Source organism: Tamandua tetradactyla, chromosome 3, assembly GCF_023851605.1.
Source record: "Tamandua tetradactyla isolate mTamTet1 chromosome 3, mTamTet1.pri, whole genome shotgun sequence".
NCBI lineage: Eukaryota > Metazoa > Chordata > Mammalia > Pilosa > Myrmecophagidae > Tamandua > Tamandua tetradactyla.
Genome location: NC_135329.1, coordinates 15,185,676 through 15,204,841, shown reverse-complemented (window position 1 = coordinate 15,204,841; position 19,166 = coordinate 15,185,676). Strand labels below are relative to the sequence as shown.

The 19,166-nt window shown below is 35.5% G+C and overlaps 1 protein-coding gene across 2 annotated transcripts in view; it reads right to left on the bottom strand.

The window, feature by feature from the left end:
• The window catches only part of LOC143677057 (disintegrin and metalloproteinase domain-containing protein 5-like), a 96,875-nt gene that overhangs the window by 74,845 nt on the left and 2,864 nt on the right, over positions 1 to 19,166 (bottom strand). Inside the window, exons 2-7 of one of the 2 annotated variants that reach the window (XM_077152553.1) lie at positions 6,997 to 7,116; positions 6,721 to 6,776; positions 5,374 to 5,452; positions 4,942 to 5,018; positions 4,005 to 4,182; positions 3,395 to 3,460 (exon numbers count right to left, since the gene is read on the bottom strand). In XM_077152553.1, the coding sequence (XP_077008668.1) occupies positions 3,395 to 3,460; positions 4,005 to 4,182; positions 4,942 to 5,018 (321 nt within the window). In that variant the 5' untranslated portion in view covers positions 5,374 to 5,452; positions 6,721 to 6,776; positions 6,997 to 7,116. The remainder of the gene's footprint in view (positions 1 to 3,394; positions 3,461 to 4,004; positions 4,183 to 4,941; positions 5,019 to 5,373; positions 5,453 to 6,720; positions 6,777 to 6,996; positions 7,117 to 19,166) is intronic. The other variant, XM_077152552.1, reaches the window with a different exon arrangement.

Here is a 19,166-nt window from a genome sequence, read left to right as displayed (position 1 = left end):
CATGCTGCTTTGATAACTGTGCCTTTGTGGTAACTTTTAAGATCAACAAATGGGAGTTTGCCAACTTCATTCTTCTATTTCAAGATTGCCTTGGTTATTTGGGGTCCCTTCCTCTTCCCTGTAAATTTGATGATTGGCTTTTTTCATTTCTGTGAAGAAGGGTTTTTGGGATTTTTATTGGGATTGCTTTGAATCTATAAATCACTTTGGGTAGGACTGACATTGTAACAATGCACAGTCTTCCAATCCATGAACACAGAATGTGCTTCCATTTAGTTAAGTTTTCTTAGATTTCTTTTAGCAATGTTGTGTAATTTCTGTGCACCAGTCATAACATCTTTTGTTAATGTATTCCTAGATATTTGATTCTTTTACATGCTATTGTATATTGAATTTTAATATATATTATCTGGTGAGACAATAAATTCCAGTTGGTTAAACTAACCAGTCTATGGTATTTTTATAGCAGCCGTTGCAACCTAAGACACTCCCTTAGGATAAATATGTTTATTCCATATTCCATATCATATAATTTAACATCTGTAGATTTTATGGATTTAAATCTATTATTTTTTGTTTTGATGACACTTGTTCACAGTCACTTACTTATTTATGGATTGTGAGCTAATAGGTGACTGGTATGAATCTATAGGAATCATGAGGTGCTGTGACTGTAATTGCATTCTTCCAAAGGAAGCTAATGTTTGCATCTATCAGATGCCCTGATATCATACCAAATTGGAACAAACAAAAATGGCTTAGACTCTCCAAGTCACATATATAGTAACCCAGGCAAAGTTAGAGTACAAATACGAATTCACAATGTGAGAAGTTTGTTTTTCTTTTCATTTTCCTAAAACTAACAACAAAACACAAATTAACTGTAGATTTCTCCCTTTGCTTAAAAGAAGTGGTGTTGGCTCTGCAGACTTTCCTCCAAAGGGAATTATTGTATCTCTTTGCTGAACAGGGACAGGGGTTAAGGTTTTGGGGAAGTTCTATCTTTTCACTGAGGGCATAGTCTTCCAAATCAGCTTGATTTGAATAAAGAAATATTGCCAGCAAGCTTTAGGAAATGAAATGAGGCTTTATTTTACTAAAGTTATTAGAGACCTCGTGTTTGTTTGCTAAAAGCTCCTGGAATGAATACACCAGAAATGGATTGGCTTTTATTTAGTTACAGATTTACAGTTCCTCTGAGGAAAAATAGCTTTCATTGGTGTTTTCCTGTCACATGGGAAAGCACATGACTGTCTGCTGGCCTTCTCCCTCAGCTTCTGGGTTCAAACGGCTTTTCCCAGGGCATTTCCCTTCTGTATCTCCAAACATCTGGGTCTATGTCAGTCATAGAGCTATGAGCTATGCTAAGCTGCTTCTCTGTCTTCTTAGTTCTCCTTTTAAGCCTCCGGCTGATTAAATTAAACATCACTCATTGCAGAAGGCAAACTCCTGAGCCAAGCACAGATGTAATCAGCCATAGATGAAATTCACATGCCGATGACTTAAATCCACAGCAACAGAACAACTGAGCACCATCACCTGGCCACATTGACACATGAACCTAACTATCACAGTGTCCAACCCTTGTCAATTTGGCAACTTAATTTCTAAATAATAATAGACATATTTTTAGCCTAACAATGCTCATCTGTCCTGCATATACAATACACTAATTCTTTTCAAATACAAAATATTTTCATTTCATCACAGTATCACAAAAGCCTTAAATTAAATCATTTCAGTAACAATACAAATACAATACCAACTCGAAAACAGTACACAATCTCATCAAAGTCAGTTATAGGCATGGGGCTTAAGATGAAATTCTCCTCTGACTGTGGACCTGTGAACTTACAGCAAATTATCTGCTTCCAATATACAAAAAAAGGAACAGTCATAGGATAAACAATACCATTGCCATAGTGAGAAAGTGGAAGGAAAATAGGGCTCACCGGACCTAAACAGTTCTGAAAATGCAAAGGCTGAGAGTCATTCATCCTTGGGGCTTTAGGAAGTGGGTCATCCCACCATTTCCAAGGGCCTGTGCAGTGGCCCTGCTCTCTCCAAACAATGGGATGAGGATTGCAACACTGGGGACATTGGGGAGGCCATGTTTTTCTCAGTTCCATCCTCCTTAAGTGTCTGGGTGGCACCCAGATTTTCTTCCATCTCCAAGGCACACACTCAATCCCTTCAGAACAATTAGATGGCAGCCAGGCTCTCCCCCAAACCCCCAGGAATGTGCTTTACCCTCTCCAAGGATGAACATTGAAGCAGAAGGTCCGCCATCTGCCTCTGGGGAAAATTCACCCCCTCCACACACATAGTTGGATCAATTCTTATGGGCAGAGGTTTCTTGGCTTCAGATCTTAGCTTCCATTGTGCCTCTAAGGCTGTTCTTCTTTCAATCTGCTCCTTTTCTGTCGCTTTTATTTCAGACTAGCAGTGGTTCCTATATATACAGGTTCTCACAAAAAAAAATTGTTGACTTGGCATGCAGCATACAGGGATCAAGCCAGCAGATGACAGGACTTTCCACAAATTCTTCCTGGATAACCCCATCTCCAATCTGACTTTTTCTGAAATGGCTGACTAGTTCCATGTTTGGACAAATCCTCATGCAGGGCACTATTCCCTGGGGTCTCACTTTCTGGAATCCCAGTATTTTCCAGGCCATCAATTTCTGGTTTCTTCATACCCAACAGTTCAGTTCTCAGCTTATCCCTTTCTTGTCACAGTTTACTATAAGCTACAAGGAGAAAACAGGCTGCATTTTCCACAGGTAGCTTGGAAATCTCCTCAACTAAGTATCCTAGATTATTGCATTTAAAATCTCCCCTCCATCCAGCACTAGGACTCACTTTTGCCAAATTCTCTAAAGTATCTTTAGAGTCCACATTCCTACCAACAGTCTCTTCAAAGCTAACTAGACTTTCTCTATCAAGCTCTTCATAATTCTTCCAGAATTCTTCACTTACCCATTTCAAAAGCCATTCCAACATGATTGATATTTGCAAATGCAGCTTCACCCTATTCCTCTGGTACCAAAAATTGTTTTAGTTTGGTAAAGCTGCCAGAATGGAATATGCCAGAAATGGATTGGCCTTTATAAGGGGGATTTATTTAGTTCTTAAAAGTTGTTAAATAAATCTACATTCTTAATTCATTTTGTTTTTTTGTTTTTTTTTTGCATTGAACATGTGATAGTTAGGTTCAGGTGTCAACTTGGCTAGGTGATGGTGCCCAGTTCTGATGCTGTGGACTTAATCTTTTTAAGAATGTATTAATTAGAAAAACAAAATTAAAATTACCGGAAATGGTTGAAAAGTTTTGTTACATTTTTATTTCAAATACTAAAGGATTTGAAAATAACAACACATAAAATGGGACCTACCAAATTTTTATCCACAACAATGTGCATTTCAAGATATCGAGGAAATAACCTGGGCAATTCAGTTTTCTGAAAAACACAACACAAATCCTGAAGAAATTTCAAGAAGTTACTTCTACTGAAATTATAGCTATTCAGAGATAAACTGAAAGGTGTATTACTACTAATTTCATAACTAGGCTTTCTGAAATGCAAATTTTAGGTACTATCCATAAAATTATAGGTCAAAAAGTGCCCCTATTCAGTAAGAAGTTTCAGTGATCTTCTCAAGCTATGTGAGAACCCAAACATCTTTTTATTTTAGCAATAGCTGAAATAGGAAATATTTAATATATAGCATAAAGCTTTTATTTTCTTAGACTTTTGATAATGCTCATATGAATATTCCATTTTGCTAGATTTTCTGTTTGCAGTGAGTATTAGGAAGCCACTTTTGGCAAACGATACAGCTTACAAAAATATTACTAAAGTTTACAGTCCATGGCCATTCACTAGATCCAAGAAAATTACTTACAGCAGCTAATAGTCCTTTATGGATGAAAAAATTCATCATGTTGCCTTACAGTTACATCTAATTTCTGATGTGCAAAGTTTAAAAAGAGACCACACTTACTTTTGCACTTTTTCTGGCTTGATACTGTGAATTATCAAACCAAGCATACGTGTCATTTTCGCCTAAGAGAGGAATATCAAAGTTATCATTTTCTTCTACAAAAATCATGTGCACGAATCCTGATTCAGCCTCCATTGGTTCAATTCCATATGAGACGTTTTCAAACTGCAATATACCCCTGAATGGTAAAATAATCAAAACATATCTGAAATGATTCTATCAAAACTATAATTTAATATGCTAATGAGAAACTGTGGCCAGATTTTTTTTTTTTTAGATTTAAATACACCTTGGTTTCATTATTTTGTCTCTTTATTAATTGAGTTCTTACTCCCATACTGGACCACAGGATGCCTATAACACTTAATATGACAAACATGCTAAGAGAAATATTTTGAGTGTCTAAAAGAAGGCAAGATAGTTTGTGGATCCATGTGCTTAAACAGGCTAAGACCCTTTCCAAGGGTGTAGATCTCTCTTCCTTACTTTTAGGTCCCTTTCTGCTCTTTGAAACACCTAACTATCCTCTCCCAAGTCATTTCTTTGTTTGGACTAAATTGAAGCTACTTCATCCCTACGAAGATTAAGAACGGACTCAAGCATTCTACAATTGCCAATCATTTTAGGAAATTAAGAAACCAGAACAAAACTGAAAAAATTGAGAAAACTAAAGTAGCAAAAATGAGACCAATAAACACCAACTAAATTGCTCAGAGCTTCAAGCAGAAGTTACTGTCAGTGATAACAAATAGCTCTTCACCAAGACCAGCTGCTGCCATAGTGACCAACCCTATTTTATTATTAATTCTGGTTTATTCCCTTAGGGGATCAAAATAACAACAGTGACTATAGAATCAGAGAAAATATACCAAGGATTATCTCATAAACTCAGGTTTCCTAACACTGGCAAATTGAATATCTTTAAATAGGCCGTAACCTGAGTCCAGAACAAGTGTTGAGAGTCACAAGGGAATTTGGGAAACCTGCAACATATCCTTCATAATTGCAATTCATCTGAAAAAAAAACACACAAAGAGAAACAATTGCTAACATATTTTTAAAATGAACACTCCATTTATGTCATTTATTTTTATTAAACTGGTTACCTCAATGTGATTGGCAATTATCCAATGACTTTGTAACAGTTAGAAATAAGCACCAATCTGGGTTATTCAATTTGGAGTTTCATTTTCCCCTCTACATCAACTGAATAAGATTTTAGAATTTAATAAAAGTTACCATGAGATAAAATATTTCATTAGAATGAGCGAATATGTAAAATAATACTCCACTATTGCAGAAAATTCACCATTTTAAAGTAAATATAGAATAACAGATCTGTAAAAATCAAAGACAAAAACTGCCTCACCTGATCTAGCAAAGGTTTAGAATGTGGAGTGTCCTCTTTATCGTAAGAATAAATAACAGAAGCTGAAGATAAAAATGATCTAGGCAAAAACCACAAAAACATGTTCAAGTCATAAAACAGAAAAAGTAGAAATATCAATCTTCATAATGCAAACTTTCTTTTCACTGTGGAATTTAAAGTAGTGTGAATCAATTTGGTATATGTTTTCTATTGTCCAAATACCTCTCTATCACAATAAATTAGATGCTGAGGGAACATTTTAACTAGAGCCTCATTTAAAACTAAAATGCAGGATAACGAACAACACAAATTGCTAGAGCCTTTAAATAGTGAAATAACATAGGCTTCAATCTCCACCACAGAGCTCTCAAATATTTGTCTTTATTATTTATTAATTTCAAATGTTATACCTGAATCTCAAAATTAAATGTAGGGTTAGGATGGAATTTAGAAAGATTGCTTAGAGTAGCTACAAATTCATTTTCACTAACCTCAGCTAATTGCTAAAAACCTCTTAAAACCTTGGTCAGAATTTTCCTTCATTCCCTTCAGTAACTATTCAAACACTTCACACCACTCATCCTACACAACCCCCATTTCACCTCATTTTCAGATCACCTATGCCCATCCCCACTCCTTATATTTAGTTCCAGAACATGACTTCTCCTTCTGTACAAAGCAAACTCATATATATATATGCTAGTAATCTCATACCATACACTGAAGATATGCACTTTTTCTCTACTGTAATTTCAAACTTTTTCCCTCTACTGGCTTTTTACCTTCAAGCTATTTTAAAACATTATTATCAAGCCATTACCATCTTAAATAGTTCTCACTTTACCCTGTGCTCTACCCTGTATTTTCTCAATTCTCAGAGTGTTTCATTAAAAGAGTACTGTTAACACATTCTCATTTACCCTGAAACCAATCTGGCATGCCGCCTCATACTTTCATATTTTACATACAATTTTCTTTCTAAATAGAATTCCCCTCTGCCCTACCTCCTCTTCTTTACGTAACTATCTTCATTCAAAATCCAATTCATCTCTTACCTCCTTCCAAAAGCCTTCTCTGATTTCCAAAGAATCCTATTTATACCTTCATTATATGACCATATTATAAGAAGATTCTATTTCTCTCTTTATGTGTCTGAATTTATCTCCTTATATTATAGATTTTGTAATGGTAAACCAGGATTAATTTTCTTTTATGTGCCTAGGACTTTGCCCAATGTTGATCTATAATAAGTATAGTACAATTGAATATTTATGATTTTATTAATAAATATTTTTAAAAATCAAGAATGTGGTGAATTAAAATTTGAAAGGAAAAATAATTACTTACTGTCTCTTGAGATGGACAAAATATGGCTTTCCTTCTATTGTAATGATATAAGCAACCTGCAACATGAGCATCCAAAAGAACTTCAAAAATACTTCTCACCATGATATGTTAAAAAATGCATACTCTAAATCATACTTTAAAATATTGACAAAATTAATAGCAATACATAGCTATTATATGCGCTTCTCTTCCTATGTAGATATTTGAAGCGTCAGGATTTTAGATTGAGAATTAAGTGACAGAGAACACACCAACCTGATACTCACCACTACTCACCTTATGGCAGGGAAAACTTGCCAGATGACTATTATTTTGTGACTTGGATCCACTCCCCTAGTTCACCAGGCCTAGTGCAAATACCAAGAATGCCCACTGCACTGCCTGCTTACAGCCCTCCTGGAAAAAGAATTATCCTGCTCATTGCAAGAAACACTCCAAAAACACAGAACTACAAGAAATATACTGCATCTCTAGTGATGCAATACAATTGTCATTGTAGTTTGCTTATCCATGTGAGCAATCAAACTTCCTTGGAATAGAATGTAAAATAGAACATATTGAGAACAGAGATATGCTTAGAGAATTTCTAGAAGATACAAGTCATTAAATTATGTATTTGGTTAAAATTTTTAAAAATTAATTTAGCAAGAAAAATAGTTAAAAGTAGTCACCCACTTAATTGAGTATGAGATAATAGCAGGTTACTTGGGAACAAGTAAGTGTTCTAGGAAGAATCACCTGAATGGTGCTCTAGAAAGAAGTACAAGTGGATTTGGGGGATCGTGAAAATGTACCCTTTAAAAGGGCCCTTGTTATTAAACAAATATGAGGAAAATTAAAGGGGAATATGACAATATGAATAAAATTTTAACTCCACATACCTTACAGAGCTACAGAAAAGACAAAAATACGGTTCTAGTTTGCTAGCTGCCAGAATGCAACACACCAGAGACAGGCTGGCTTTTAGTAAAGGGGGATTTATTTCGTTAGTTCTTCAGAGGAAAGGCAGCTAACTTTCAACTGAGGTTCTTTCTTACGTGGGAAGGCACAGGGTGATCTCTGCTGGCCTTCTGTCCAGGCCTCTGGCTAACAAGTTTCCCTGAGGTGATTTCTTTCTGCATCTCCAAAGGCCTGGGCTGAGCTCTGAGTGCTGAGATGAGGTATGCCGAGCTGCTTGGGCTGTGCTACGCTGAGTCTCTCATTTAAGCACCAGCCAATTAAGTCAAACATCATTCATTGCAGCAGGCACGCCTCCTAGCCCACTGCAGATGTAATCAGCAACAGATGAGGTTATGTATTGTTGGCATATGGCCACCGTGACAGAACTAGGCACCTTCACCTGGCCAAGCTGACAACTAAATCTAACTACCACAAATACCTAGAATAAAATTAATGATAAATGTACAAAACCAACAGGAGAAAATAAATAATTCCCACAAAACATATCAACCAGAACCTCTATTATTTTTCATGCACAATAACCAACTTTCAATAAAAAAACTACAAGACATGCTAAGAATAGGATCAAATGAACAAAAACAAACAAAAAAGTTGAGAATAACAAACAGATAAGTAATATGTAAGGTCATGATTAAATTAAGAATAAGATGGAGAATTTCAGTGGAAGTCCAAACTCTCTAACACAGAAGCAAATGGAAATTCTAGAGCAGAAAAAAATGTAATTATTATTAAGAATTCACAAAAAGGATTTAAGAGATTTGTTCTAGTTTGCTAGCTGCTGGAATGCAATATACCAGAAACAGAATGACTTTTTAAAAGGGAAATTTAATAAGTTGCTAGTTTACAGTTCTAAGGCCGAGAAAATGTCCCAATGAAAGCAAATCTATAGAAATGTCCAATTTAAGGCATCCGGGGAAAGATACCTTGGTTCAAGAAGGTCAACGATGGTCAACATTTCTCTCTCAGCTGGAAGGGCACATGGCGAACATGGTAGCGTCTGCTGGCTTTCACGTGGCTCTACCCAAAAGGGACTCTCTCCAAAATGTTTCCTCTTTTAAAGGATTCCAGCAAGCAACTCCACCCACAGTGGGTGGAGACACACCTCCATGGAAATCATCTAATCAAAAGTTACCACCCACAATTGGGTGTGTCACATCTTCATGGAAACAATCAAAATGCTCCCACCCAGCAATATTGAATGAGGATCAAAGGGCATGGCTTTTCTGGAGTCCACCACATATTCAGCCCGGCACAAGATTATACATAGAAGAAAGTAATGGTGAAAGGAATACTGGTCAATAGAAAATATCCACATGGAAGCACAAAGAAAAAAGAAGAGAAGATTTGAAAAATAAAATAAATTATAAGTGATTCATTTAACATGTCAAACCTTTATGTAATTATAGTCTGAGAAAAATAAAAGGGAGCCTAGGGAAAAAATGATATTTGAAGAATTAATTGCTGAGAATTTTACAAAACTCATGAAGGACATCGACCCAAGTAAGGTTGAATATGAAGAAAATAAAATCTAGATACATCATACTTAAAAGGCCAAAAACAAAACACAAAGACCACATCTTAAATACCAGAAGAAAACCAGAATACATTACCTTCAAAGAACTTCAAAAGCATTTTCGAAAGAGTCATGAGTAATTTTCCCACAGAAACAACAGACATCAGAAAAAAATGGAATGACATCTCTTTAAAGTGATGAAAGAAAATGGTAGCCAATCAAGTCTTATTAACCTCCCTGCCAAAAACATCAAACAGCATGCAAATAAAGGCATTTTCTCACAAAGTTGAGAGAATTCATTGCCAGAACCTGCACTAAAAGAAACACTGAAGACAGTTTTTCAAATGGAATGGAAATTGTTCCTAGATAAAATGAAAGTGTAAGAGATAGTGAAGAACATGGGAGATAGTATGTCAGTAAATTTTCGTTTGTTTAAAACTGATAGTAATTGCTCCTGTGATTAAAAATATGTAGATGTAACCTATACATAACAGTAGCACAAATGCTAGGAAGGACATAAATGTAGTAAAGTTTCGAGGCCCTAGAATTATTCAGGAAATGCTGAAAGTACTAATTTTACTTTGTAGGTAATAAATTAGGATATATATTATAATCACAAGGGTAATTACTAAAAAGAATAATAAAATAATATATAACTAATAAGCTAAGAAAGAAGAAAACTTAAAATAATAAAATTATTTGATTGATTAAAAATGACAGAGAAAAAGAAAAATTAAGAAAGACCAAATGAATAAAAACAATAATTACAAGCTTTTTAAAAGAGAAACATTTAACGTATAAGGAATTGATAATAAAAAATGAAAATATTATAACTTGCACACAATACCTCCCAAAAAACTAATGTAGTATATTAATAGCAGGCAAGTGATAATATAATTCCAATGGATTATAAAAAATAGAGGGACATTTCCTAATGAAAGAATCATCATTTAAAATTAAAATATTATGTTAATATATTGTCAGCTATATAAATCAAAGCTCTGTGGAGTTAAATATATATATACATATATATACAGTTTCAAAAACATATTTGGAGATTTTACATTTCCTTTGGTGACAGAGAGGACCCATGCAATTGTAAGGTGAGATTATAAAGATTTGGACAATACTATCAACCAAATCGATATAATTGACAAGTGGATATGGAGCATTTACCAAAGCAGTTCATATATTGAATCATAAAGCAAGCCTCATCAAGCTTTGAAAATCAGTACTGTAGTCATAGATTAGCAACAAACAATTATTAAATAAACTTAAGGAACAGCACCATTTAAAATAGCATTAAAATGTCAAAAATATGCAAGTAAATTTAACAAAAGATGTGCAAGACCTCTACAATAAAACTACAAAACCTTGCTGAGAGAAATGAAAGAAAACCTAAATATAAGTTATACCATATGCATGTGAATTGGAAGACTCTATATTGTTAGTTTATCCATTTTCCTTTAATTAATTTATAAATTCAAAGCAATCTCAATGAAACCCAAGCAGGTCATTTGTTAATGTGGACAACTGGATTGAGCCTAGAATAGCCAAAATCATCTTGAAGGAAACAGATAAAGTTGAGACAGAGTACTTACACTAGCCGAATCCAAGACTTTTTATAACCACAGTGATTAAGATAGTAGGTTATGGGTTGAAGTATTAAAAAGTAGACAGCACAAGATAGAGAAATCATTAAAATATCCACAAATATACATTAATCTGATCTTTCAACAACATCTCAATACAATAATGGCCTATCCATACTTGGTGCTCAGTGAACCGGGTGTCCATAAGGAAAAGGCAATGTACTTTGACCTATCCATCACACGATAAGGGAAAAAAAATCCAGGTAGACCACAGGCAAAGTATTAAGTGAAAATAAAGCTTCTAGAGGAAAACATAGAATATATATTTGTGTAAATATATTTTTTTGCCCTGAGGTAGGCAAAAGATTTTGAAATAAAATGCAAATAGCAGTAAGCAATAAATAAAAATTAGCAAACTGAAATTAATTAAAAATTCTATAATCAAATGAAACCAGTAAAGGAGTGAAAAACAAGACTGTGCAATGATATTTGCAACATATGCCTGACAAATAACTCACATAGCAAGCATGTAAAATATTCCTACAAATAACTATGAAAAAAAAAAAAACAGTGAAACATGGATCAATCCTTGAAGTCATTTCACAAATGACTTCAATATTCATATGAAAATGTGTTCTAAATGATTACTTGTCAAAAATATGAATTAAAACCAAAATGGGCTATCACTACACATACAACAGAATATTTAAAGTAATAAAAAATGATAATATCAACTCCTGGCAATAATATGGACACCTTAAACACTTTTACGTTGCTGGTGGGAGTCCAAATTGATGAAAATTATGGGACATTGGCAATATCTATTAAAACTGAAATACACCACAAACACACATATATGTATTTCTATGTCTAGAAGTAGGTAGAGAGAAATATATAGTAGATTTATAGATAGATAGATTGATAGACAGACAGACAGATAGATAGGTAGACAGACATAGAAAGAATAACCCTGTGACCCTGAATTTTCAATTCTGGGCATATACACAACATGATGAAATACATATACAAAAATGATGATAGCAGCTTATTCATAATAGCCTCAAACAGGAAATAACCCACTGTTGTTTATATAGAAAAGAATATATAAATTGTGATTTATTTATACAAAGGAATACTATACAGCATTGTAAGAGAATAAACTGAGCTACATGCAACAGCATGGATGAATTTGAAAGAATTAAAGCTGAATGAAAGAAGCCATACAGAAAAAATCACCTACTCTATGATTCCACTGATACATCTTCCAAGAATAAGCATAATTAATCCTTGCTAATAGAAATAAGAACAGTGGGAACATTTGGGGATATCGACTGGGAGGCTACAGAAGGGCATTTTATAACATATTAGAAATTGTATCTATTTAAAGGTACCATGGTTAAATAAACGTTTACAAGGTATAAAATTTCATCAATCTATACAATAAAGATTGTGCACTTTACTGGATGTGTATCTCAATAAAAAGTAAAACAAGAAAAATTAAATGCTAAAAAAACACAAGAACAAATGACAAACTGGAAGAAAATATTTGCATCACATACGGAGAAGTATGACTAAACTTGGGAAAAATAAGGCCTTAAATCAAGAAACGCTATCTATTTCTGTCCTGGTCAAGTAGCTCCTACCTGAACTGACTTTACTTCAGATAACATATATACATTCTAATCAAAACACATTTTAAAAATGACCTGAAATCACTGGAGTGAACAAACAACAAGACCATTCTAAAAATAAGACTGCATTTGAAAGAAGGAAATGGTATAAAGTAAGCTCTCTGATTATGGATTAAAGTCTTAGGGAAGCACAAGATATAATGATATACCATTCTAGATAGAATTTGGAAATACCCTCCAAATGCTCGTGGGTAGGCAATGATGGTGCAATGGCAGAGTTCTCACCCACCAGGCCAGAGGCCCAGGTTCAATTCCTGGTGCCTGCCCATGCCAAAAAAAATTACAAATGCTCTTATATTAAGTATGTGTATACTGTATGATCCACTCTTGAGTATGCACTACAAAGAAACTTTGAGAAGGGCCCTTAGTATGACAAAGACAAGTATGTGACATAATGTCCTTTGTGGTCATAGAAAGTTGCACATATATGACTCAAAGGAAATAAGTAGTAGATATGCACCATGGAACGTTAGCACCTGTTAGAACTATGAAATAGATGTACATACATCAATAAAGATAAATGTGCATAGAGAAACAAAGATAGATCTTAGAAACATAAGTGATGATGGAAACAGGAAGAAACCTAAATAACTAGATAGTACGACATCCTCATATAAAATACAAAATTCAAAACAACACTAGATGTTTTATTGGTCTTCTATTGCCACATAAAAACTCACCATTAGCAAATCAAAACAACATACAGTTATTATCTCTCAGTTTCTTTACATCAGGGCTCCAGGCACAGGTTAACTCAGTCCTCTACTCAGTGTCTAACACAACAAATTGAGATGTTGGCTGGGACTCCAGTCTCAAGAGGAGCAACTGGTCCTCTTCCAAGCTTGCATATTGTTTTCAGAATTCATCTCCTTGCAATTCTAAGATTGAGATCTCCATTTTCTAGTTGGCTGCTACCAGGGACAACCCTCAGCTCATAGAGGCTGCCCATGATTCCTTGCCACAAGGGTCCCACAGGCAATTTTCAATTCTTTGAAGCCAGTCAGAGAAACTCCATTCTGCTATGATGTGGTCTTGTATAAATGTAACCAAATCAAGGGAGTGATTACTCCCTCATATTTACACGTCCCACTGACACTCAAGGGAAAATAATTATATGGGCATCTACACCAAGGAGCAGGAATTTTGCAGGCCACCTTAAAATCCCATCTACCTCAATATTATAGTAAGATACACACATATTCAAAGAAATAAATCAAGTATATTGATGAGAACGTCTCTGGAGGCAAGAAGGAAATAAGAACACAGATTATGAATAAAGGAGAAAATAAAATGAGGAGGCTTTTTCAGACCAATAATGATAGTGTGCTATGAAATGGGTGGGAGGGGGAGCAATGTATCTGCACCTGGGGTCCAAAAATATCCTCTATAACCTATTTCCAGATATATTAAATTTGAAAAAAATTGATCACAGAAGTTGATCTACAAATCCCTCTTACGAGCATCATTGCTAAATTGAATTGGAAAACATTCTGAAGTGCACTAATAATTCTTCCCATCTAAGTAGAAGTCAAAGAATTTCCAACCCTCAACGTTTACATGGGGGCGACATTGACTGTTGGGGAGTGAGGAGCTCAAGGATATTCTGGGTCATATTATTTTGTACCTGAACAAGACCTCTCTAGTTTCTCTGTGAGCAAACTTTTTAGTAACAGCCATGTTACTGACGGCTGATGACACAGATTTTTCATGTTCTCCATTTTGGCTGGTCTTTAAGAAGGAACCATCTACACCACTACCCTTCACAGAATTCATTTAAAATAGCACTGAGGCTAATTAAGACTCTGGTAGTTATGATTAAATAATGCACAAATATTATTATTTAAATAAAGCTAAACACCACCGAAATATTAACACTATACCCATTAAAATATTGGGATGCAAGGCTAAAAGAGTATTAATAAAAATACTTCACTGTGTATGTGTGTGTGTGTGTGTGTGTGTGTGCATGTGCGCATCACATTTGGAGTTCTATTTATTACTTGTTACAAGTTTGCAACCCTTTAACGGTTCATCCTCTTGTTTAGTTCAACCACTGTTTGGAACTTGGGGATGAAAGGCTCACTTACACAACCAGAAGCTTATCAAATTCAATCTTTTCGATTTTTGCGTTGATAGCTATTTTTTTTTTCACGACAGGTGAGAACCCTGCCACTTAGCCACAGTGGCCCGCCCTATTATCTATTTTTTATTTGCATATATTTGAAAGCCAAAATGCCTAAGTCATGTGTAAATTGTGCCATGAATTTTATGAACAGTGGGAACTTATTAAATGAGGAAATAGTTCTGCATTTCTTCATCCAATATGCAATTGTTTTTTGAACAAAAATGATGAAATATAATAACATAATTATATAATTATATATTTAATATAATTCAATATATAAATATAACATAAATATATTATATATAATATTATATACCACATATATAATAGCACATAACAACCAAGCATAAGGGATGAATGAGTTCCTCAAGCACAAACAAAAGTGATTCAATCAAACTTTTGTATTAAGATAAATTCAGATGAGGAAGGTATAATAATAACAGAATTTAATGCTTTTTCACATTATTGTCAAGTCTTTCAGATCGAGTGACTGAATGTACTGCTATCAAAAGTATTTTCTAATTCCAATACTGCAAGCAAATTTTCAAGGGCCAGAATGAAATCTACTGCAATAACTTAAAAATGGAAAGCTTCCTCTGCTATTACAGAGATTATCAAAGATCTAAATGTGTCGCCTTGTTAGAAGAGCAGGGTCACAGATGCAAGCAATCAGAATGCAGTATATTTTTGCGCTTGAGCAATATTTTTCTAGTGAAAAAGGCTTACCTTTAAGACTATGCAAGCAAAATTACTTTCAGATAACTTTAGAAACAGCAGCAAATTTTTATAGAAGCAACAGCAAGTTTTTGCAGACTCTGAGTTAGAAGTGAATGAGAAAACCGGAACCACTGTTCATGGAGGTGATGCAAATGTTTGCATAAAGATGTGCTGTTTTTTCAAAGTTGAAGCAAAGCATTAATGATTCTATGGAAGGCATTTGCTATCATGTCTATATTCTGCATAATATATTCTGCATATATTCTGCATTCCCCATCTGTTGACATTGAGGTAATTGGCATGATAGTGTTCTCTTGCTTTAGCATTCAGGATGTTTGAACTGAGTGATTAAAAGACGTGCGTGATCTTGCTGTCATTCAGTATTCTTCGCTTCTCTTATTTTAGAAAACCTGTTTGACTCTCTTTAACAAATACAGTTTAGAGAATCCTCAGGTTATATGAAGCGCTGAAATCATGCTTTAATTATGAAGGCCCCACGAATTCCTGTTGACTTTTTAAATAATCCACTGAATAAAGCGTATTTATTTCATGTTCATAGCTTTTTAAGATTTCTTTAACAATAGGATTTTGAAAATTGAAAGAAAAGAAAGTAACATTATCAAAGTATTCCACTGTCTAAAGGAACATGTTGAATGTGTTAAAGAACTGACCAAAAAAAAAAAAAAAAAATCCCTTGATTATCAAGGCTGTGCTTAAAAACAGAAAACATTACTTATGAACAGGAAAAGAAATTTGAACCTGAAGTAGATAATTATTACAGCATTTGTCATACTCTATTTTAAAATATATTTCATACCTTGAATAATTTGCTTCTTTCACCTGGATGTTACTAAATACTTTTCCCACCATGGGAAGAGGTGGAATCATATGTATAGTGTAGGAGAAGGCAATAAAAATTGACAACATACTCTTTTTTCGTCAGTGGATGTTTGGTTTCTTAATGCTGCTGGAATGCAATATACCACAAATGGATCAACTTTTATAAAGGATCAACTTTTATAAATTTATTAAGTTACAAGTTTACAATTCTGAGGCCTTAAAATGTCCAAACTAAGGCATCCAGAGAAAGGTACATAGACTCTAAAGAAAGGCCAATGACTATCTCATGGAGACACGTGGCTGGCAAATGTGGTCCTTGCTTCCGGTTCATTGCTTCCCACTTCTAATACCAGTGACTTCCTCTCCAAGCATCTGTGGACCCTCACTTAGATTCTCCAGGGCAAAACTCTGGTTTTCATGTCTTAGATTAGCATCTCCAGAAGCCGGAGATTTCTTCTCTTCAAAGCATCTGTGTCCTGGTGTCATAAGGCTCTCTCAGCTTCTGGTATCTCCTGGGGCTTCTGGCATCCTCTGCATCTCCAAACATCTGCATCTAGCTTTCTCCAAAATGTTTCCCATTTTAAAGAACTGCAGTAAACTAATTAAGACCCACCTTAAATGGGCAGAGTCACATCTCCATGTAATCAAAAGGTCACAACCACAATTGGGTATGTCGCATCTCCATAGAAACAACCTAATCAATAGGTCCCATCCTACAATATTGGATCAGGATTAAAAGACATGGCTTTTCTGGAATACGTAACAGTTTCAAACCAGCACATTTTACCCTCTGGACTCCCACAAGACATGTTCTTTACATATACAAGGTACATTCATTCCATCACAGTATTACAAAGCCTTACCCATTTCAGTAACAATACAAATAAAATGCAAAGTAAAAACAATACGAAATCTCATCAAAATAAGTTACAGGTGTGGTCTATTCTAAGACAAAATTCTCCTCTGGCTGTGGACCTATGAAACTTAGAACAAGTTACCTACTTCCAACATACAAAGGAAGAACAGTCATAGAATAAACATTCCCACTTCCTTAGAGAGAAATTGGGATGAAAACAGGGGTCCCTGGACCCTAAGAATTCTGAAAACCTGCAGGGCATACTCCATTGAATTTCAAAGTCTGAGTCATTCATCATCCTTGGGGACTGAAAGAGTGGCAGTCCCACCATTTCCAAGGGCTTATGTAGTGGTCCTGTTCTCCCCAAATGCTGGGGTGATGGTTGCAACCATGGGGAATATTAAGGAGACCACCTTTTTCTCAGCTACAGCTTCTCCAAGCATAGAGGCAGCATCTCTGAAGCACACACTCAACCTCCTGGGAACAGTGAGGTTCTCCCAATCCCCAAGGAATGAGCTCCACCCTTTCTGAGGCTGGTATGACCCAAGTTCTTCCTGAACATTGAGGCAGAAAGCCCATTATCTGCTTCTGGGGCAAACTCGCTCTTTCCATATGGATGGGTGTATCTGGCTTCCACCAAAACTACTGTGGACTTATGGAATGTCTTATTCACCATCATGATATTCCACACAGCACTACTTCTGATCAAGGAACCCACTTCACAGCAAATAAAATACAGGAATGGGCACATGGTCATGGATTTCTCTACCACGCTCCCCCATCCAGAGGCAGCTGGTTTGATAGAACAATGTAATGGTCTTTTGAAGACTCAATTATGGTATTAACTAGGTGGCAATACCTTGCAAGGGTGAGGCATTGTTCTCCAGGAGAATCTGTATGCTCTGAATTAGTGTCCACTGTATGGTGCTGTTTCTCCCATTGCCAGAATACATGGGTCCAGGAATCAAGGGGTGGAAATGGCACCATTCACTATCACCCTTAATGATCCACTAGGAAAAGTTTTGCTCCCTGTCCCTGCAACCTTAAACTCTGCTGGTCTACAGGTCTTAGTTCCAAAAGGAAGAGTGCTCCTACCAGGAGATACAGCAATGATTCCATTGAACTGGAAGATGAGAATATCACCTGGCCACTTTGGGCTTCTCATGCCTCTAAATCAACAGAACAGGAAGGGGATCACTGTACTGGCTGGGGTGACTGATTCTGACTATCAAGGGGAAATAGCACTGCAATCGCACAATGGTGGTAAAGAAAAGTTTTTCTGGAATACAGGAGATCCTCTAGGGCATCTCTCATTACTACCATGGTCTGTGATTAAAGTCAATGGAAAACTACAACAAACCAGTCCAGGCAGGACTACCAATGGTCCAGAAACTTCAGGAATGAAGTTTTGGGTCACCCCACCAGGCAGAGAACCATGGCCAGCTGAAGTGCTTGCTGATGGTAAAGGAAACATGGAATGGGTACTGGAAGAAGGTGGTGAAAAATATGAACAGCTACCTACCACGTGACCAGTTAAGAGAAATGTGGACTGTGATGGTATGAATATTTCTTTCATGCTTTGTTATGAGTATGCTTATTTTTGTACATAAAACAAATATCTTATTTTCTTCTTATCATATGGCATAAATTGTATTGTTCATGATATAGTATTTGAGTTATAGGATATCAAGTTTGTTATCTAAGGACTTGCACACTATTCTGAAGAGATTTAGTGCATTTCTGATTGTATGAAGGACAGCTGCATTGTTAGGTGAAACACATGTCTGTTATTATGTTCTATTTGGAGATTAAATTTGGTTTAAGGTGATGTGTATAGCTGCAAAGTTGACAAGAGTGATGATTAGGTTCAGGTGTCAACTTGGCCAGGTGATGGTGTCCAGTTGTCTGGTCAGGCAAGCACTTGTCTGACCATTACTGCAAGGATTTTCGTGGCTGGCTGATAAACCAGAGGCTGGTTTATTAAATCATCAGTCAGTTGATTGCATCTGTAACTAATTACATCTACGATCAACTAAAGGTGTGTCTTCTGCAAGGAGAAAATCCAATCAGTTGGAATTGATCCAATCAGTTGAAGACATTTAAGGGAGAAGAGAGTGGAGGTCGTTAAGGGAGGAGAAAGTGGATTTCTTCA